The sequence below is a fragment of the Panthera leo genome, chromosome B1 (genome assembly GCF_018350215.1).
Source record: "Panthera leo isolate Ple1 chromosome B1, P.leo_Ple1_pat1.1, whole genome shotgun sequence".
NCBI classification, from domain to species: domain Eukaryota; kingdom Metazoa; phylum Chordata; class Mammalia; order Carnivora; family Felidae; genus Panthera; species Panthera leo.
Genome location: NC_056682.1, coordinates 184,905,341 through 184,927,722, shown reverse-complemented (window position 1 = coordinate 184,927,722; position 22,382 = coordinate 184,905,341). Strand labels below are relative to the sequence as shown.

Below are 22,382 nucleotides of genomic sequence, written 5' to 3'. Positions count from 1 at the left end.
GGGGCCCTGCCCGTCCCTTTGCAGCCTCACTCTTCACTCTGTACTGGATGGATCTGTCGACACCACTGTTCCCTCCCAGACTACAAACCCCCAGAGGGCAGGGGCTCCTGCAGGTTTGGGCACCCAGCATGGAGTGAGCACCCACAGAACATTTGTTGAAGGAAAGAAGGCTGGAGGGTGGACAAGCAGGCAGACAGGACTGCCTTCTCCCATGTGGGCTTTTCTGGGAGAGAAAAGCTGCTATTTCAGGAAAGTGCTGCTGTGATTGAGAAAAGATGATGGCAGCAAAGGAAGGAAGGCCACTGGGGGAGGGGGGGATGTGGAAAAGGCTCGTGGTGCCCTGGGCCACATACTCTCCAAAGACTCCTCGAGAACTTTAATAATAAAGCGACAACAGTGATGATGATTGCTGAGGAGTTTGATTGTGTGCCAGCCGCCGGGTTGACATCATATCCCCATTTTACAGATGATGAAAGGGAGGTCCCGGGGGAGCTGGTCCCAGAGCAAAGTCAGGATGTGACACAGCGGGGCCTGGGCAGCCGGAGTGCACGGCCCCCCCCCACCCTCCTGCCTCTCACCTCTCAAAGGCTCTGGGACGAAAACACCACGTGTATCTGCAAGGGGCCCATTCCCTTCTTGGTAGCATCGAGCAAAAATAAGTCAACAGCTGAGGAAATCAGGGAAGAGCTAAAGGCCGCTCAAGAAAGAGACCATTGTACATCTCTCCAAACAGGCTGCTTTCTGTCTACTTCTTATCCCCCTGCTGCCGGCTGAAGGTCACTGGCTCCGTCTGGGCGCCACTCAGTGGAGTCACAGGAAGGAACAACAGGCCAGGGAGCCCGAGCCCGGGGGCTGGGGAGGGCGGAGGTGGAGACGGAGGCGGGTGGAGTCAGAGGAGGAGGTGAGGCAATCAGACGACGGGGGACCTGGCCTACATTCCGTCGCGAAGTCAGTCCAATGGCCTTCTTTCCTTCCCCGCCGTGACCACTCCCATGGGCCGGCTTCCCCTCGCTGCCCGCAAACAGCCCGGCCTCAGGAGCCAGCCTGCATTCCTGCGAACGCTGGGTGCAGCTCCCCGCTTCTCAGGAGGAAAGCTCTCTTGGAAGAGCGGGAAAGGTGGGTGCCAAGTTGGAGTTCGTTTCCTTCTTCCCAGAGCGCGTTTGTTTAAGAGTCTGAAACTGGGGCGGGGCATGGGGGGGGGGCGCTTCTTGGGAAAGCGACTGATCATCTAATGACAGAACCTGGCTGCTGGGGAGGGGACGAGCGGGGAGGTGGGGAAGGGGTGAGGGAGGCCTCCGGGGAGAAAGGAGCTGTTGTCCTTTGCACCGCGGAGGCCAGTCCCAGTGGACTTTAGGGTCAGGAGTGATCCCGAGTGAGGAAGGCCGCCTCTCCCAGGACCTCCTCCTGCAGAACCACCTGCTCGGTTGGCGGAGGCACAGAGGGGGGTCTCCTGGCCGGTTCAGGCTCACGTCCAGGGCTCCTTCTGGGAGTGGGCCGAGGGACCGGAACACGGGGAAGAGGTCAGAAGGGTCACCGTCTTCCCAGATCCAGACCCAGGAAGGAGGCACAGGCCTGGTGGCTTCCTTTGACCTCTTTCTCCAATGACCTGTCTTCCCTTCCAGACCAGGCACATAGCAAGGCCCCCCGAAACCACTTGGTCCTTCACAGCTCGATCTCAGGGGGACACGGTGTGTGTGTGAGAAAGGGGAGCCTCCCGGGGACCGGCCTCAGGACGTAGAAGTCCAGGTTGAGAACCAAGGAGTCCCGGCTCACCTGAGGTGGAGGAAGATATGTTTTTTCTCCTTAAAATGTTAATTATTACCCAGCCAATTCTGAAAAAAAGCTTCATCGACACACCCCGCGCCCATCTGTTTTTGTTCTGTTTTTAAGGAAGAGTTTTCCAACTGGCAGAGCCGTCCTGGGGGGCAGGACGGCCAGCGGGGCTGGGGGAGGCAATGATGGTGGACAGCTTGAGGCTGAGGCCTGGGACGGTCCCCCACTTCCGCTCCTGCTCCCTGGGGCTCCAGGGCGGTAACCCCTTACCAGGCCGTGTCTGAGGTGGTGGTTCCCTGGACCTCACTTTCTGGGCTTCTCCTACCTTCCCGCCACTCCTCCTGGGAGCCCTTCCCGGGCAATCACGTCCTCCTGTCACGGCTTCAATAGCATCTCTCACCTGATTGTCCTGAAACTTCTTCTCCTTTTTTTTTTTTTTTAATGTTTCTTTTTGAGAGAGGGAGGGAGAGAGAGAGAGAGCGCGAGCATGATGAGCAGGGGAGGGAGAGAGAGAGGAAGAGAGAGAATCCCAAGCAGGCTCCACGCTGTCAGTACAGATCCCGACAAGGGACTCGGTGCCACAAACTGTGAGATCACGACCTGAGTTGAAACTGAGAGCTGGATGCCGAACCTAGTGAGCCACCCAGGTGCCCCTGTCCCGAAACTTCTATCAGCAGCTTCCCTCTGGTCGCTACGAGTCGCCATATACTAGGAACTTTCTACCAACCAGGCTCTATGCTAAGTGCCTTCGACTTGAGAGCCATTCGGTGTAGTGGCTAAGCCTTGGCTTGGACCACACACTTTTAAATCTTGCCCTCAGCTATTCGTTGTGTAACTTCGGGCGAGACACTTGCTTCTCTGTGCCTCAGTTTCCTGCCCTTTGGAATGGGGATAACAGTGACACCTACCCCATAGGGTTCCTGGAAGACTTATACGAATTAACATATCCAAAGTGCTTTTTAACAGCGCTTCTGCGTGTTCGATAAATGTTAACGATTCGAACTGTCTCCCTGAAGTCTCAGCCAGCCCCTGAGGTATGTATTATTATCCCCATTTGCAGACAAAAACAAAAAACAAAAAACAAAAAACACACTGAGGCTCAGGAAAGAGCTGGAGCCCCACCAGTTTTCAGTCCGGCAGTTGCTCTTCCTAACTGTGCAATAAAAATAACTAAACCCTCAGAGAGTAAGTGGCAGAGGCAGGCTTCAGACAGTGAGTTCCAGAACCCCTTCTTGTACTCACCATACTAGACTGCCTTTCTGTAACGGTTACGGGAAGAAAAAAATCCTCAACCCCAGAGTTTGCTTTTAAAATGGTACCTGCTGTGGGGCGGGAGAAGACCCTTGAAAGTGCCGCTGACCTGATCCCTGAGGATGCGCTTAAAAACATGAAACTGGCCTGCCGTATAATACCTCATTTAATCCTCGCCGTGATCCGTGGTGACATCACCCTATTTTACAGGTAGCTAAGACAGAGCCAGTAACTCCCCCACAATATCGCCATGAGCAAACGTTAGAACTGGGATTTGAACCTGTGTTTGACTCTCAAGCTCTGGCTGGGTCCCAGAATCTCTGATGGAGCTTTACAAAAATGATAATCCATGCCCGCTGAATCAGAAGCTCTCGGGCAAGGCCTGGGCACGTGACTTTTATGAACCGGAATGTGAGGTGCAGTCGACACGGAAAACCCCTCCCAGTGACGCTGCCTTTTCCAAGTGCCAGACCCGTGTTTCCGAATGTCTACCAAACACCCCACGTGCGTCACCGACCAGACTCTCACCCCCGGGGGCTCGGCTGAACTCACCCTCCCTGCTGTCCTCTCGGGGCCTCTGTCCATGGGCCCAGCCCAGTCTCCCCTGCTGGCTACTCAGTCATCGCGCCGGCTCGTGCCCCCCTCTCCCCCCCCCACTGTCCGTGCTATCCAAGATGTCTCTCAAGTCCATACCCCTCCGGCATTGCTGCCTCCACCTTGGTGAAGGCCTTCACTGGTTCCCATCGGGGTTGCTGCAACTGGGCAACTCCTCTCCCTCTGTCTGTCTCTACTTCTCCCACACAAAATCTCCCCCCGTCCCTTAGACATGCCGTGTCCCTTCACAGGCTGTGAACAGGTCAGGGTGTGCCTCCTGCCTGAAAGGAGTCTCCAGTCTGGTTCAGCTCAAAAACGGCTTGTCGTGGGAGACCAAGCTCAAACGTCATCTCCTCTGGGGAAGCGTTCCTGGCGTTCCCCTGGCAGGATGGGTACTACTTTCTCTGTCCTTCCCCAGCCCAGAGCTCATCCATCTCCAATCACAGGATGGTGTTAGAATGACTTGATGACATGCCTGTCCCTCGGTAAAGTCCTCATTCAACAATCACATATTAAATGTCTCCTACAGCCAGGTGTGGGCCCAGGTGCTGGGGCTGATGAGGAGGAAAACCGAGTTTCTGTCTTCAAGTCTGCTGTGCCCGGCAGAGAAGAGGGGGCAGGACACTTCGGAGAGGGCACGGCTAGTCTAAGGGCCGAGAATGAGGGGTAGCAAGTCTTAACTGGTCTGTACAGGAGGATGCTCAGCCAGGGTGGCAGGGGGTGGGGTGGCGTGATGGGGGGGGGGGGGGGGAGGTCTGGAAGGGTCATCCTTATGTGCCCTGAGACTCTCCCCCCATTGCCCCATGACTTCCTCCAAGTGATGCAGACAGGACTTGAGAGGGCCATGATCACCCCGACGGCTCGGAAAGATCCCCATGAGTTGCTTGAGACTGTGTCAAAGCCATCTTTACAAGCACAGCACCTGATCCAGGTCCCGGAGCATAGCAGGCCCAGAAAGGCACGGGGCCAAGGCAGGAATGCGCGCTGGGCGAGGAAGCCCCTGGGGTCGGGGGTCCTCACGTTGCCAGGGACTAAGGCTCGCTCTGCTCCACCCCTGGGGGCGCCCGCAGGTGCCCGACTCCGGCCATGCTGGCGCCGGCGCTGCTGTGTGCCTACCTGCTGCTGGCGGCCCGCGCCTCGCGCGCCTGGTCCGACCCGGACCCGGAGGAGCCCGGCTCCAGCACGGCGGCGCAGATCCGCGACATGCACGAGAAAGTGACGGCGATCTGGCAGGAGATGACGCAGCGGCAGGCGGCGGGCGACCGCCCGGACGCCGCGCTCCACGCCGCCTGCCGGGTGCAGCCGTCGGCCACGCTGGACGCGGCGCAGCCCCGGGTGAGCGGCCTCGTGCTCTTCCGGCAGCAGGTGCCCGGCGCCCGGCTCGAGGCCTTCTTCGACCTGGAGGGCTTCCCGGCCGAGCCCAACAACTCCAGCCGCGCCATCCACGTGCACCAGTTCGGGGACCTGAGCCAGGGCTGCGACTCCACCGGCGCGCACTACAACCCGCGGGCCGTGCCGCACCCGCAGCACCCGGGCGATTTCGGCAACTTCGCCGTGCGCGACGGCCGCCTCTGGAAGTACCGCGGCGGCCTGGCCGCCTCGCTCTTCGGCCCGCACTCGATCGTGGGCCGCGCCGTGGTGGTCCACGCGGGCGAGGACGACCTGGGCCGCGGCGGCAACGCGGCCAGCGTGGAGAACGGCAACGCGGGGCCCCGGCTCGCCTGCTGCGTGGTGGGCGTGTGCGGGCCGCTGCCCTGGGCGCGCCAGGCGCAGGAGCACGCCGAGCGCCGGAAGCGGCGGCGGGACAGCGAGTGCAAGGCCGTCTGAGCGCGCCCCTCGCCCGGGGCGGGGCCGGCGGAGACCCCCTGCGGGCCCCGCCGCTCCTCCGCGCGCCAGGCACCTGCCCCCTGCCGGCCTTGACTTTCTCCCCCCAGCTCCCAGAGACACCTTCTCGCCCCGGGTCCCAGTTCTGCGCGGCTGAGGTCTCCCCGAAAATCCCCTGCACCCTGAGGCCTCCAACCACGTATGCGGTGACACCCCTCCGCATCCAGAGGGCAGGCCGTGCCCTCTGAGACCCCCATCTCGAGCTCTGAGGAGCCCTGGACGTATTGAAATAACCCACCTACCCTCCCGGATCCCCCACCCCCACCCCAGGTTCCTTTCTACCCTCATTCCAGGAGCCCTGAACCAATCCTGCTATGCCCTAAGGACTCAACTCCTCCCACCCCTTAGAGTCCTTCTAGGAGCTCTGAGACCCTTCCTGAGGTCACCTAGCCCCTCACCCCTACCGCCGACCCCCGACCTCTCACACACCATGCCAGCACATGCAGCCTGCAGTTAGGCGCCCCTTCCCCGTGTCCTCGGCTGTTGCTCGCCCGCTGCCACCCACAGAGAGGCCGATTGGCAGTCTTCGTGTTGCATATTAAAACTCAGCAATTCAGTCTTGCACTGGGGCCTTGGTTACTTTTGTTTGTTTGTTTGAGGCTCTGCTCCTAGGCTCAGCTACTATTTGGGAACAGCAAAGATATTTCCCAAAAACAGGCAGGATTTCTCCTTATCCTCCTCTCTCTACATCTGCTGACCACGACGTGGGGTCTCTGGTTATCTTGTCCTTCCGTGTGGCTCCCAAGATGGAGGGCACCAGGATCACTCAGGAAAGTGAGAAAAGAAAAAAACAAAAACAAAACAAAACAATACAAAAAAAACCCAAAAGACCCTGGGCATCCTGGGCTGGAATCCAAAGGGAAAGATGGACAGCTATTTGCAACAAGCTTCCTGGTGGCTCTGATGCTGGGGCCGCCAGTGTGACACAAGGCTAATGCCACTTCACTGGGCCCTGTGTCTCCTCACATGTGCCTCTGAGGGCAGCCTGAGGTCCCAGATGGTGGGGAGAGGGCCCAGTGAAGCAGTGTGACAGAGCAGTTTACAGGGCGGTTGGTTTTGGGATCTGAAGTTGCTGGCCTTCTCCACAGTCAGGATAAGGACAAGGCTTCTCTTGACTTCTTGACACAGAGGCGGTTGGAACAATGAAGCCCATGGGCAGGCTGATATTGACTAAGACTTGGATGTTCAGCCTGTCTTTTTGAAAATTATAATCTCTACACAGACTAGATTAGAATGCGTAGCCACCTTCATTTGTGGAATAAAAGCACCCAACAACTTTTTACGCTCCTTGGGCAGGCCCGCTTTCTAGCTGCGACTTCCATTCCTCCCAGACTCGAGGCAGTGAGTCAAACGGAACCTTCGCCAGAAACCCATCCCCGGTGGCTATTTTTACCGCTTACTAGGACTAACTTGTTATTTACAAATCTTTCCTTGAACCCAAGTGACAACTGGAGGGAAAGGGTTTTGCCTGGTGACTTTGCTCCACCAACTGGTTCTCACTGGTTTGAAGCGTTCGCTTGAACTGTGCAGATCAGCGTTGAAAGGGGACTAGCAAACTGCTTCTTTAAATATCCTGATCCCAACAGATGTGTTTGCCTATCCCCACAGTTAAAAGTGGTGAAAACGAGGCAGGAAGCACATAGGACACACAGTGGAGAGAAATGAACACCCCACGGATGGATGCCCAACACCCCATCTTCCACTCGCCGCCCCGATTATAGGTTAAATTCAGGATCATCAAGGGAGGTTTGGATTTCTTTTTTAGAAGGAGGCTGGTGCTTCTCATCACTTACCTTATGTCGTAGTCCATTTGGGCTGTCATAGAAAAGTCCAGACTGGGTGGCCTATAAACAACAGAACTTCATTTCTCACAGTTCTGGAGACTGGAAGTCCAAGGTCATGGCACCAGCATGGTCAGGTGAAAGCCCTCTTTGGGGTTCACACCCAGAGCCTTTCACTCTGTCCTCACATGGAGGAAGGAGTTAGGGATCTCTCTGAGCCTCTTTTATAAGGCTCCCCCCGTCATGACTTTGGGACACCTTTGGGAAAAGGTGTCACCTTCTGTTACCATCATCTTTGGGGGTTAGGATTTCAATGTATGAATTGGCGGGGGGGGGGGGGCACAAACATTCAGATCATAGTATCTTCTGTTTTTAGTTTCTCTCTTCATGACCCTCAACCCTCCAAGACTAAAGAGGTAACCTAGCAGACCCATTCCATGTTCTTTCGGTCCATCGGTGGGAATTGGATTGATAAGCTCTTCCATGGGGCTCCAGAGGCAAAAAAACAAAGAAAGGAAATAATAGAAGGGTGAAGTGGCCTGTTTGGAACCCCCGCTCCGCCACACTTTTAGAAGCTGTGTGACCTGAGTTAAGTCACTTCACCTCTCTGGGCCTGGGTTTTCTCATCTGTAAAATAAGATCATTATATTGTATTGTTGTGAGAATTAAATCAAGTGTTATTTGTGAGAGCTGTATAAAGGGAGGACCTAAGTATCTAATAAATGTCTACTTAATAATGATGGCTAATGTCAGAAAAATAGCTACGTACCAACAGATTGAACTACCTTGTGTCCTAGTGAGTGCCGGCAACTAGAAAGATTCAAGTACAGGAAACGTTGCTTCCACTTAGGTTTGAAAGAAAGTTTCTGCATCCGGTGAAGAGGCTGGCTTGCTGAACTTTGATCCTCGCTCCTGGGGGAGGGCAGGTAGAGTTCTGGGACGGAGGAAGATTGTGAGTGGTACAGGCAGGCATCTGGTTTTGGGCACAGAACTTGATGCGTGTGGCCAGACCCACCCACTGGACCCCACTTGGCCCCTGGAAGCTATTTTTACCCCTCTCATCTTACAGATCTGTTTTGTTAATCTCCTTATATTTGCTGTTTTGACTTCCCAGCCAGCTTGCTAATCAGTTTGCCTGTTTGACTCACAGGGTTTGCATTTGTCACTGAGACTTAAACACACACTTGTTTTGATTTCTTTTTGTAAAATTAGAAGCGTTTGATGTAATGACTCTACCTAGACACAGCTGGTAAAGTGAGAATAATGCTCGAGTTTGCACAGTTTAAACACAATGTAGACAATAATTAGAAATGCTATCTTTAGATGTTTAGGATAAGCTTTTTCTCAGAATTGCAGTGAATTTTTTTCCGAGTGGGGCTTTTCAGTGCATATATATATATATATATATATATATATATATGCAGAAATACTAAAAACGTAAGAAAATAGAGCAAATCAGTGAGTGCTTTGGTCAACTTGAAAGACTGCAGGAAATAAACTAACTGATTTTAGATCTGGCATTTTTGACGGAATGCATAAAATCTTTACATTCTCCATAATTTTCATGAGTACCATTCGATCTAATAATTTTAGGTGACAGATTGCAACGGATAAGTTGTTACAAAATGTTCAGAAGGAACGCTCAGTCTATATGCCTGGCCTGTAGTGAGGGTGGAGAGGGAGAATGGTGCAAATAATAAAGATAATCATCTGTATCAGGAAAATTACTGCATGTTTATTTCAGGTAACAAAAAAAATATATAGTTATGTTACATGATGGTCATAGAATCCAATAACACAAAGTCTGCAAATGAATAGAAGTTACTTCTGTCTTTAAGTTAAACTACAAAATAGCAGCTGGTTTTCTCTTTTTCTTTCTTTCTTTTTTCTTTTTCTTTCTTTCATTCATTCTTTCTCTTTTCTTCCTTCTTTCTCATTCCTTCCTTCTTTCCTTCCTTCTCTTTCTTTTTCTTTCTTTTCTCCTTCCTTTTTCTTTCTTTCTTCCTTTCTTTTTCTTTCTTTCTTTCCCCTTCCTTCCTTCCTTCCTTTCCTTCCTTTCTTTCTCTTTTCTTTCTTTCACCAATTGTTTTAAATTTAATAGGCTATCACTGGCCTTGGCTAAGATCCAAAATATATTCCTGGGTTTACATAGATTCCAGAAAGTCTAACCTGTCAGTATTGTACAAACTTTCCCTATAAAAAAAAAATCCCATTCAAGAGGTGATATGAAATGTAGGGCAGCACATCTGTATCTATCATCTTAAATTGCCTTCATGCTGTATCAACTTGTTTTGTTTTGTTTTCGTGAGCAATCATAATATCGAGAGACAGGCCCTTCTTATTTTTCTGCTTCTCATTTCTAATTAGATTCACTACTGAGCTCTCTACTGCATCTCGGAATTTCAAATTTTTCTCTGTTCAGAAAGACATCTGGAAAAAAGGAATATATTAAAGTAGTGAGTTAAGTAAGGGGAATCTTTTGGCTCTTTGACATCCTAACTGAGCTGTGTGCTGGTACCCTCAGTGTTATGAAGAGAGATTGTTCCAAATGGAGGCGTCCAGAATGAAAGCGGAGGGCAGAGCAAAGAGAGGGCTTTTTCAAGGAGAAGTCGAATACCAAGCCATCCCAAGGGCTACAGGAAAGTGATGGAACCAGGAGAAAAGCGTGGCAAAGGTGTGCTGGAATTTTAAAGAAACAGGGACGAAAACACCAATGGGCAAGTAGCTGGTCTTTGAAATTCCTTGAGGAAGAGATTGAATCTTTTATGTCACATGGTGAATAGGGGCACAAATGCCCCAGTGGGAATAACACATCCCCAAGTTCACCCCAACATGTCAACGACCGATGCCAGGACCCTTTTTTAGAATTCCACGTCGTCACAATGGTGTGTGTTTGGGATCGAGGACACAAGAGGACCCATAGGGGAAAATGAATTTAGCGTAAGATTGCCAACTGAGAGGAGGCCCCGGCAGGGACTGAGCTGAATGCCAGTAGGAGCCTCCTAGCTAGAGAGGCTTCTGGAATAGCCACGTGAGGTGAAGACGACAGAGGGGGAGGGGAAAGTGGACAGAGGAGGCATGGAAAAAGGAGTTAAGGAAGAGAAATGCCTGATTTTAAAAAGCCAATCCGTTTCCAGGGGCCTTAATTACAAGAAGGACAAACGCTCGTATGTAAAAATCCACACCTAAAGGCTCTCAGGTACAGAGCCGTCACAAGAAATGCAGTATGTGCAAACAAGCTCTCATTAAGAGGCCTGTCAGCTCTGTTTCATTTATCCAGACTGCTCTGCATTCTGCTGGCAACCGAGCTGGAAAAATAATGGAAGGACAGACATACTCGAAGAGATAAACAAAGGTGGGAACGTTCCAGCTACAAAACAGAATAGATGATAAAGAAGCCAGGGAGGAGCAGAGAGAAGATGGCATTTTTCTTAACAACCAACCAACCACTGCCCCTCCCCCCACCTCCAAACCCATGAGTAACGCAACATTCTGGCTTTTAAAGGGAAGAAAATGAAACAAAATCAGACACGGACTTCAGAGACCATGCTGTCGGTGGTTTATTTTAAATCCATTTCTAACTTTCCTGTACTTCTTCAGACCTGATTTTGTTTTGGTGTTCACCCTTTTAGAGTGTGCGTGTCCAGGGTCGGGCCCTCCCTAGTTCCCATGGTGATCTTACGGAACCTAAACCCTTCGCAGGAATATTCCATCTCCCTTGCCAGGCGTCGGTGTAGACAGAGGCATGCGATAATTCTGACCGATGAAATGTGCCAAGAACTAGATTTCTTGCTCTTGCTCTTAAACACACACACATACACACACACTCACACACACGGAGAAACTTCCTTCTGCCTTTGGACACAAATGTGAGAACAGGTGACTGATGCTGGAGCTGTGGCAGCCATCTTGGCAGTTTGAGGGAGTAGCTGACACTGAGGTTCGGCAGAGCAGGAAGATGGGAACCCAGATACTCGATGACTTCTTGAATACACCAGCCCAGGAATGCCCTACTTCTGAACTTCGTGTTACGCAACGTAATTCATTTCTCTATTAAGTTTCTTAAAGTGTGAGTTGTAGCTGAGAGGACTCTGACACAGGGTTACCTGGTGGACGAGAGAGAATGCTGTATGCTTTCACGACGACTCTCACAAAGACAGAAGACAACCATAAATAACTGCTGAAACCTCCTCTTTAATGTCTGTGGAACAGGAGAACCATGTCGGGCTAGGACAGCAGGGGTGGGGGAGTGTCATATGTGTGTATGGGGCATTGTCAAGGTTACACATGCGACAGGATCGACTCATCGGCTCCAATTCCATCCACCGACACAAAACCCTCGGCACACACAGTGTGGCTTATCACTCCCTCTGACCTCCGTACCCCAAACCCCCCTCTCTCTGGGACTCAGCGTTTCCCTGCCCCTGACGGAATGGGACAGAGTTTGTTATAAGCCCTGCTTTCCAGAAGGTGACTGAATGGGCCCTAAAGATGTGCACCTGGCCGACCGTGTGTCAAAACCAGAGCTTCCGAGGGGAGAGATCTTTCTTTTTATTATTATTGTATTAAACCTGGCTGTGTTTTCCTTTGGTGGCTCTGGCGGACGATGCGGTCGCGCTGAACATTTGCAGATAGTTAAGGCCTCGTGCAGCAGGAAAATTATTTCCGTGGCTGCTGGCCTGTGCAAGGTCTGCAGCTGCAGAAGCGACCTCCCTGGAGAGGGAGTTGAGGGGGTGGGTCTGGAGAGCGGGGAGGCGCTGAAGCGCAGACGGATGAAAGGGGCATCGAGGCCTGACGGGCAGGGGCAGGTGGTGTGTCCAGATCCCAGCTCCTGTGTCCAGGGGCAACAGAGCACCGACTCGGCCGTGCCACCTCTCCCACTGCTGGGGTGACCTCTAAGCGAGCGGGAAGAAAGCAGCGGGAGGTCCGCCCAGGCTCCCACGCTGGACCTTCTTGCCTACACTCCGCCCTCCTGCAGGGTAAGGCAGCACACGGCACAGCAGAGTAACGCCGCAGATGAGACGTGGCAGGGAGGTATCAGGGTGGGCCGGCCCTCCCCGCCCCTTCCCCCCCCCCCGCCCCCTCCCCTCCCCCCCCCCCCCCTCCCCCCCCCCCCCCCCCCCCCCCCCCCCCCGCCGGAATCACAAGCGTGCTATTGACAGCTGATACTTCGGAGGAATTTTCAACTTTCCCAGCTGGGGAGCCTCTCTTTTTCCTGCAGGAGAGCCTCTTCAAGGAGTGATTCTGGTTCTCAGGGGGTGTTTGGAGCTTTGGGATCTGGTATCGGGCCTTTCTGGGGAAATGAACGGAGTTCAGCTGAAAGAAAGGTCTCTCATTCCACGAGCCTCTAATTTCCAGATGCCACCTGAAAGAGCTCATTTGATCGCTAAGGAAAGAACCAGGAGGGATGAGATCTCCCCTGTTCCCACGCTTGGTGCTTGGCTCCACAGTCCCCCTGAAACGGGCTGTCATGAAGTTATCTTGTTTTCCTCCCTCTCTCTCCACCCTAGGGCCACCCGCTCTATGTCTTGTCTTTAAAATCCCAGTACGTGGCAGCACAGAGGAAGCGAGGTGAAGGGTTCAAGGTTTCAGGTGGCACAGGAAACTGCTTATCTTGCCCTAACCCTACACGGCCATAAAACCCTATAGGCAGCGCAGGTTGAGTGGAGAGAACCAGCATTTCCAGGTTCTGGCTCTTATCTCATCTCAGAAACAAAAAATCAAAACACCCCTGGAGTCCCCTTCCTTGCCTTATCCCCCCCCCCCCGCTCCCCCTCCCCCCCCCTCCCCCCCAGCCCCACTCCATCAGTCCAGGTCGATTAATCCTTCAGAATTACAGGCTGGAAAACTCAGCTCTAGCAGTCAGCAAACAGGGCCCAACAGGGGCTGTGGATTTCAAACCGGAAGCCCAGCCTTCTGAGCCTGCTTAAGCCCCTTTCCACCTGCCAGTCGGGGCCGTGACAGACAGGGCTGCGGGCAGGGTGCCAAGGACACCCATGCTGGGAGGCCTTACGGGGCCCTGACATGATGAGGCGGAGCTGTGGGCCCTCTGGACCCATTACGCTCAATTACACCTTTCTCTCCAGCCGCCTAAGCATTACAAAGACAGGGGCCTGATTAAAAACCCCATCCCTTTCAAGCTCTTCCCATAATCTTGATCGACAACATTAAATGCTAATAGAAAAACATCTTATCTCTAATAAAACAAACGCCTGACAGAAAGACGGATGCCAAAACCCAGCCGCGTGGGGGACACGATTCTGCGCCCGGCCGTGTTCACCGCAGCGCGTCTGCGGCACGAAGAGAGGACACCGGGAAGCTTGAGGACCGGCATTTAATAAATCGCACTGTGCTGGCATCATCAGCATGTTCAGTTTGCAACAGGACCTGTGTCCCTTCTCACTTGCAGACTTGGAAGTGTTTTAGGAGAGAGTCGCCTCCGAAAGCTGCTCTGATGCTTGATTCTTTACCGTCCCCCGTGCCTCTGACGTGACATCGCGGGGATCCCTTTCCCCTTCATGTTTTCACAGGGCTCCTCCTGCCTGCACCCTCCAGGGTCTCCTTGCTGTCCTCCGCGGCGGAGGCTTCGGCCGCTGCCTGGCTGGACTCAGTGGGGCCCTGGCAAGATTTGGGGGCCTCCCCCCTGGAGGTCAGGCCCAGCGTGGCTGTCCCCATCTCGTTCCTCTGAGCCTCCCCGGGACCTGCTCTTCTGGCCCCTTCTGGTTCTGCCTCTGCCTGTGCCTCTGTCAGTTTCGTGATTTCCCTTCCAAGCCTGTTCATTTCTTCTTCCTCAGAGGGTACCTGCGGTAATGAAGGATGAAAGGGGTTGCATTGGTTCCCGTGGCTCTGGTTTGCCGGGGAGCTGATGGCGGGCCTTCCCGCGTCCTCGGGTGCTGTCAGTGCCTCGGTGGCGGCACGACATTCATCTCGTTCTTGCGTCTGGATCTCCCCTGAAACAGACCCGGGACAGCATCACACCTCTGGCAGGAAGTCAGCCCTCACTCCCTCTCTCCTCTCAACCCCAGGCCCACGTCACAGGGGCTCTCAGATAGAACATGCTGCTGGCGGGGGCCATGGGACTCACATTAAAAAAGAAAGCAGCCGCTCTGTGTCATTCACGGAGGGAAAGGGAGCCCTTGGCCACGTCCATAACCATCATTTCCGTGTGCCGTTAAATATCTAAATCGAGGCAGGTTTTATAGATGCTGCGGCTCAGGAAAGACCTGGGACCTTTAGTAATGACAAGAGGTGCTGGCTGCCTTCAGGGCAGGAAAGAGAACAGTTGGGAGGGATTTCACCCTTTCCCCATCAGCACCTCATTCTTCGATGCAGACAGCTGATGTTTCCTTAGTTTCAATAACATGCTATGTGTAAAAGAAGCTTTAAGCTCCCTACGCCTCCTAACTAAATTGTTCCACCAAACTTCTCTAAATAACAGAGATTGTCGAGTTCAACTGGAGGGGGATGGATGGCAGAGAACGGGGTCCTGAGAACTGGTACCCAGCCCCATTTTCCTACTCATCGCTTTGTGATCAGGAGGACCCATCTGGTCTCCTTTCCTCAGACACAAAATGGGGGGGGGGGGGGGCGGGACTCTGACGTCCCTTCCAGACTGCAGGACTGAGACCCACTAGGGGAGCAGCTTCTTAGCACCCGATCATGTGAGCTCAACGCCAGACTCTGAAGCCCCCAGAAGTCAAGATTTTCTTAGCTCTCAGACCAAACAGTGGTGAAACGTATGCAAGAGCCTCACAGGGCTGATTTCAGGGGCAAGGGGCCTGGGGGGAACACTTCCTGGTACCCATAAGGGGGCCCGAGGGGAGTCTTACTGCGATTGGGCTGGCATCAGACACATGCAAATATTTTCAGGCTGACAGCTGGCATTTGGGGAAACTGGGGGACAAATGAGGGCAGTTAGAGGGAGTGACCTTTTTTTTTTTTTAAGTTTATTTATTTTGAGAGTGAGTAGGGGAGGGGCGGGGGGGGGGGGGGGGAGCGGAGAGAATCCCAAGCAGGCTCCACGCCGTCAGCTCGGAGGCCAACTCAGGGCTCCAACTCATGAACTGTGAGATCATGACCTGAGCCGAAATCAAGAGTTCAACACTCAACCGACTGAGCCACCCAGGCGCCCTGAGAGTTGAGCTGTTCTGACCATGCGCTTTCCTGCTTAGAACCTTTCACTGGAGGCTTGCTGCTTTTAGGATAAATTTTCATTCCTTTCACTTAGGTCTTTGGCAGGATCCTAACTGATGAGCTCTTGCTTCAGTCCATAGCCTCACTTCCCATGGTTCTTTCACTGCTGTCCATTTTATGCAGGCACCTTTGGTTTCTCCCTCTCTAAAGTGAATCGTACCGGCTAATGACTTTTAGGTGATTTTCTGTGCTGGGCTGAGTGCTCAGTGTTTTACATGTTTATCTTATTCTAGAATATAAGCAGGAGCCTCACCTGACCTGTTCACAGTGCCTGGCACATTCTAAGCACTCAAGAATGTTTATAAACAGTCCCTCACAGGGGCGCCTGGGTGGCTCAGTCGGTTAAGCGTCCGACTTCAGCTCAGGTCACGATCTCGCGGTCCGTGAGTTCGAGCCCCACGTCGGGCTCTGGGCTGATGGCTCGGAGCCTGGAGCCTGCTTCCGATTCTGTGTCTCCCTCTCTCTCTGCCCCTCCCCCGTTCATGCTCTGTCTCTCTCTGTCTCAAAAATAAATAAACGTTAAAAAAAAAAAAATAAACAGTCCCTCACTTTCCTTTTTTTCTTTTGATGGAAGTATAACTTACATAAAAGTGTGCAAATCATTATGTCTACAGTTCACTGAATTCTTACACTGTGAATGCACCCACGGAAGCAGCGGCCGGGACAAGAAGCAAAATATTACCAACCGCAGTGCCCCTCATCTCCCCCAGCTGTGTCTGCGCCTCCGAGGGAGCTTTGTACTTTTTACTTTTTTACCCCTAACTTGTTACTTATGTATAATTAGCTCATAAAAAAATCACCTGAAGTATAAAATCTTACCTGATTAATTTTTAAACTTTGTCAAATTTTTTTTTTTTAATTAGCATTTATTTACCTTTGAGAGAGAGACAGAGACAGAGGGTGAGCAGGGGAGGGACAGAGAGACAGGGAGACACAGAATCTGAAGCAGCTCCAGGTTCCGAGCTGTCACCACAGAGCCTGATGCGGGTGGTGAGTCCATGAACCGTGAGATCATGACCTGAGCCGAAGTTGGGCGCTTAACCGACTGAGCCACCCAGGGGCTTCAAACTTTGCCAGTGTTCTATAGTGGGTACTCACCAGATGGCTGATTAAATGTTTGAATCCGGGGACATATATATGAATAAATGAGTATATTAGTACATATATGTAAATGTCACACATAAATAAATGAGAGCAACCACTGAATTTATGGTATTTGTTTAGGCTGTACTCAGGTTGCTACCCTAAAAGTTCCTAAAATGGCACTCTCAGAAAAAAAGATCTCTAACTCACGCAAACGTTTAGTGGCATCTGAGGTAGCTCAGGGAGGCAATAACATAATTTCCATACTAACGAAAAGAAAATTTTTATGGTTGTTGTACGGGGGTTATGGGAAACACCGAGTCAAAACGAGCAAGTTTCCAGCATCGTGCAAGGAGCTGTATTCAAAAGGAGTAAATTATGGTCCTTTCTGCAGTTAAATTTTTCACCAACGTGAGATGAATAAACTCCGTCTGGAAATTACTCTTATGAAATTACTCCTTCCAAGACACTTAATAGTATATTCTGGTGCCCCTGAAAAATTAATTAACCTTACCCGTAACAACCTAACCCCTAAACCATTCGCGGTGTTTTTACTGTGGGTCAGGTTAATCTTCTCTACCTTAATTTACATCTAAGTGAGGGTGGTCTAAATTACACGGGGGCCTTTTGGTCGCCGGTACTTTGCCTCGTGCCATTTCTTTAGATGACATTCTGCTCATGTCCAAACGCATGAATCTTTTTTAAAATGGCAAACCTCTGAGATTACCAGGGAGAACTTTTCAACCTTTTTTTTTGGCTGGGGGTTGGGGGGAAGCGACATTGCTGTCATCCTTAGAGGTCAAAACACAGCGGCAAGAGGGGGATGGGCGAGGCTGTGGTTCTCCCGTTTGGTCTGGTCAGGGATTTTGTTTGTTTGTTTGTTTGTTTTTCCTGAGAATGTCTGGATTTTCAGAGCCTCAGGACCATGAAAACATAGGCACCAGGCTCCGCCCAGGATTAGATTATAGGTCAACAGCAAGATTTTTCAATCCTCTCCTCCCTTGTTATCCAAAAGATGTCTAAAAAGTATGCGCAAGTCATCGTCAGGAGACAAAGAAAAGTTCCCGAAAATGCCACAAACGCTGATCTATATAACTAGGACCTCCGCTCCTTGCTGGAGGTGCAAAACCTGCCCTTAAGTCTGGGTTTATGGAATGTTGACTCCTAAACTGTGCCGAGTTTTGGTTTCCCCTTGAGAACAGACATGTCGCACTGCCATTTCCATGAAAGAAGGATTTTTGAACTAGCTCGGCATGGGAAGATATTATTAGAAAATAATAGTAATTATTCTGTGCTGTTTTAGCACACAGAATTAGTATCATTAATCCTTACTAATAACAAACACGTGTCAATAATGGTGACGCAATCGACCGGTAGAATTGCTTCATGGTATAAATAGTAAGGAAAGAAAAAATGTTTTCTCAAAAAGATGAAGAAACAGTAGCTCTTTGTAGAAAGGCTGTTAGGCTCCTAAAACCATGTCACCCTTGCACATTGGCCCGAAGGGGACATTCGTCTTCTTTTGTTAACTGATCTCTGACGGGCTTTGTCCTCCCAAGTGTGGGCTTCTTTCGGTTGGAATTAATCAGAGATGCGGTGGGGATGAGACCTTCCCAGACGCTGACAGCCGCTACGTAAATGCTTCCTTGTTCCTACCGCACTGGTGAAGGACGGGGTTGGAACAATGAGAGGTAATGATGGAATTCTGGAAGCTATCATTTTGAATCAGGCCATTACTTATGCTACCCTTGTGAAAATCAAGCCGGTCTCATGTTCCATTTCAATTTCGCAGGCCTGGGCCCACCCACCCAGGGGCTAAACAAGCTCAGAGCAGATAGAGGGTTTCGGATCCAGTGTGGACGCTGGATGCTGGCACGGGGTGACCATCAGCCAAGCCACGTTCCAGACTGCACCGGACCATGGTGTGTTACGGGCCAGATCTGGAAACAGCCACGTGCTGCTGGCTGGAAAGACCCGGCCTTGCCTTCTGGCCAATATGAAACCCACCCGAGTTGGCGATTCTCTCCAAGAATTCTCCCTGCGTACACTTGGGGATCCTCTTTGTTGAAATCCCAGACCTGTCCAATTCTTCCCATTCCATGCACTATTATAAGTGATTGAGACAAGCTTCAAAATACAGCTGTACCCAGTGAGCCTTGCCGAGCCCAGCTCAGATTAGCAGAACTGCTGGTCTGACCCAAAGACTCGTGATTAATAATACATAGTAGTTCCTTTCAGCCCTAGGTTTTGGGGTGGCTTGTTACACAATGGTAACAACTGTTTCAAACTGGTTAGTACAGCTCCATAAAAGCAGTTTTCAAGTCAGATAATCATCAGGTCAGAAAGACAGGGTAGGCCAGTTTGCCGGGTTACGATTTCAAGCGGGAGACAGTGGGGAGCCACCAAAGATTTCAGAGCAGGGTGTGCAGGTGTAGGAGAGCAGTGCTCCAGAAGCTTTACCCTACAGCACAAGGGAGGAGGATGGGAGTGAAGTAGGGAGGGTCCAGAAGACAGGGAAACCGGATGGAAGCCCTGCGGAGGAAGAAAAGAGGGTTGAGCCAAGCCAGAGGTGGGAGGAATGGAGGTGGGAGAAGGTCTGAAGAAGAGTGGCCACAGACCAGATGCGATGAGGAAGGAAAGCTGACAAGGGTCAATGAGGACTCCAAAGGTAGCTGCAGAGCCGAGAGGGTGGCAAAAAAAGGGAGGAAGCGTGGAGAGTTGGTGACGGCATACTTGAGAAGCCCACAGAATACTTAGGTGGTAAAGTCTGCACTTTGGCAAATAAGGGACTGTAACTCTACAGATGGACCCGGCTGGAAAAATATTTCGAGAATATTTTCATAGCGCTGATGGTTGCAGACATGACTCAGAGCGAGAGGAGACGGAGAGAAAATACCGGAATCGGGGAGAGACCCTTGGCTCCTGCAAGCTGGGTATGTGAGTTATGTGCTACTGTGCCACAAGTTAACTCAAAACGTAGCAGCTGGAGACTCAGGAGCCTGGGAGCAATTGATCGGGGTGGCTCTCATTAGCGGTCTCTCATGAAGCTGTCACCAAAATGTTAACTGGGGTTGTTGTCATCTGAACGCTTGACTGGGGCTGCGGATTCTGCTTCATGGCTGGTGGCTGGGAGGCCTCAGTTCCCGACCGCGTGAACAGCACGTAGGACTGCTTGGGTATCCTCAGCCCATGGCAGCCGGCTTCCTCCAGGGAGGATGACTCAAGACAGAGACAGAAAGAAAGACCCCGTATGTCTTTTATGACCCAGCCTAGGAAGTCACATAAGGTTACTTGTGCCCTTGTATTCTATCAGTCACCCAGATTAACCCTGATACGATGTGGAGGGGAATATGCGAGGGCATGAATACCAGGAAGTGAGGATCACTGGGGGCCATCCTGGAAGCTGGCGATCACACTAGGGATAAAAAAGAAGACAGACGAAACTCGGAAAGATAGGAAGGATAGATGGTTTAGCTGGGGAAACAAGACTGCCACATGGGAAGATAGCTGTATCTCACATTGTGAGATGGGCCCCTCTGGCACCCTCAACGGTACCTTCAAAACTCTCTGCCTCCGGAAAGTGTGTCTGGTAGAGGAGAAGCTTTTATTCTCCATTTAAATGATTCCCAGGACACTTAACCTGTGCCAGACAATGGGCCAAGATTTCCCTGAGGTTGGCACCATCATCTCACCATTCTATGGGTAAGGAGACGTGCAGAGGTTAGAAGTCCCACTTCTCAGAGCCAACACAATATGGGGTTGGAATATGAGCCCGACCTGTTCATATCCTGAGCCCTTTCTCTTAACCTTGAAGCCACTGTTCTGAGTCCAGAGGCCTGCATTCTTTGGCCGGAAGCTCCAAACAAGACAGACCCACAGAAACAACAACAGGAAATGCAAGGAATGACCCCACGGGGCCACAGAAGCTGTAGGAAGGGGAAGAACTGATGCCCACTGAGCCCCTCCTCTGTGATCAGGTAGAGACAGAGAAATCAAGGTGTGCTTACTGACCGTCCTTGGAATTCGTTTTGTTCTCAGCAGGCTGCTCGATGAACTTCAGCAGGGGAGACCTTGATCTCTGTATGGTGGGAACAGCGGGGTCGCCGAACAGTATGGTGTCCTTGCCCCCTGTCGTGGAAAAGGGGAAAATGGACACAGGATGTCACCAGTGTGGTTATAGTTACATTCACCCCACACAATGGGCTGGCCGTTTGGGTGAACAAGGCACTTTCTTTAATCACAGGCCATGCCGTGGAAGGGGAATGGCTGACCGGCCCCTTCTGTGGCGTGACGACCAGGCAGGGAGGTGCAGGGTCAGCTGTCTAGCGTCCTGAGAGTCTGCTGGGACACGGCTGCCAATAAATGCCACCGTTTGTTATGTTGGCCACAAACCGAATGGCTTTGGTCTGGGTTAGGTAAGAGCACGGATAACCACTGCGGGGTGTTCGGGAGTGCAGGCTCTGGGACTGCTACACGGTTTGTGTTCTGGACCCCGCCACTTGCCAGATGGCTGACTTCAGACAAGGGACTTAAGCCTCGGAGCCTTCCTCTGTAAAATGAGGAAGCACAGCACGCACCTCGCCGGGTAGTTGTGATGAAATGAACGGACTCATGTGAAGCACTTAAGCATTTCATTAGCGCTCAGTGAACGTCACATCTTGAAATTATTACTTTGCAGTGTAGACAGCTACATACACTCTAAACCCTTACACTAGGGGTGCCTGGGGGGGCTCAGTCGATTAAACGTTCGACTTTGGCTCAGGTCATGGTCTCACGGTTTGTGGGTTCAAGCCGCAAGTCGGGCTCTGGGCTGACGGCTCAGAGCCCGGAGCCTGCTTCGGATTCTGTGTCTCCCTCTCTCTCTCTGCCCCTCCCCCCCCCCACTTTGTCTCGCTCTGTCTCTCAAAAATAAATAAATGTAAGCAAAAATTTTTTTAATTAAAAAAAATAAACACACTCTACTTGCCATATACACTATATTTGATTTATTTCAATTTGATCATGTAGGCTGAGTACTAACTCTGTCATGTGGAAGATAGTGTCAGGTCCCCCAAATTATCACAGCTAAACTTTCACTTACAACATCTAGTCCCATACTGGCCAAACTCTTTCATCTATTAGGAACTTGTAGTATGAACACCCTAAGCGGATAGAGAAAGTTTGAGGAATGAAGAAGACCATTACAACTCTATTGTTGAGGCCATGGCAAGTTCTGGAAGTTAGGAGCAGGGAAGTGTGGCTTTGGACACGGTGCGGCTCATGGACACAGGCACACAGACACAAAACACGTGGACATAAAGGGACACTGCCCAGGGGTCAGGAGGGCACGCCAAGCAGAATCTGATCCCAGACTTCTGTCCACGAGGCCTTGTGATTCTGAGGGTGGGAACTGCAGTGCCCAAAATGAAAACCCCAGGGCTATGGATCCAGCCTTAGCAGTCCAACTTTGAGCAAGACCTTTTCTTTCTTTCTTTTTTTTTTTTTTTTTTTTGGACAGTGCTAATTTTATGCTACTTTATTATTATTTTTTAAATATATGAAATTTATTGTCAGATTGGTTTCCATACAACACCCAGTGCTCATCCCAACAGGTGCCCTCCTCCATGCCCATCCCCCACCCTCCCCTCCCTCCCACCCCCCATCAGCCCTCAGTTTGTTCTCAGTTTTTAAGAGTCTCTTATGCTTTGGCTCTCTCCCACTCTAACCTCTTTTTTTTTTTTTTCCTTCCCCTCCCCCATGGGTTCCTGTTAAGTCTCTCAGGATCCACATAAGAGTGAAGACATATGGTAGCTGTCTTTCTCTGTATGGCTTATTTCACTTAGC

At 51.4% G+C, this 22,382-nt stretch overlaps 2 protein-coding genes across 7 annotated transcripts in view; one reads left to right on the top strand and one right to left on the bottom strand.

Annotated features, from left to right (window-relative positions):
• Positions 1–927: 927 nt before the first annotated feature.
• On the top strand, positions 928–6,064 carry SOD3 (superoxide dismutase 3). The gene is made up of 2 exons (XM_042936785.1): positions 928–1,116; positions 4,689–6,064. Exon 2 carries the CDS (start codon positions 4,705–4,707, stop codon positions 5,443–5,445), a length of 741 nt encoding a protein of 246 aa, XP_042792719.1. The 5' UTR covers positions 928–1,116; positions 4,689–4,704; the 3' UTR covers positions 5,446–6,064.
• A 7,539-nt stretch (positions 6,065–13,603) lies between these two features.
• The window catches only part of CCDC149 (coiled-coil domain containing 149), a 94,677-nt gene continuing 85,898 nt past the window's right edge, over positions 13,604–22,382 (bottom strand). For all 6 annotated transcript variants that reach the window (XM_042936779.1, XM_042936781.1, XM_042936782.1 and 3 more), the window contains 2 exons: positions 20,571–20,687; positions 13,604–14,233 (listed from right to left, as the gene is read on the bottom strand). In XM_042936779.1, the coding sequence (XP_042792713.1) occupies positions 13,800–14,233; positions 20,571–20,687 (551 nt within the window). In that variant the 3' untranslated portion in view covers positions 13,604–13,799. The remainder of the gene's footprint in view (positions 14,234–20,570; positions 20,688–22,382) is intronic.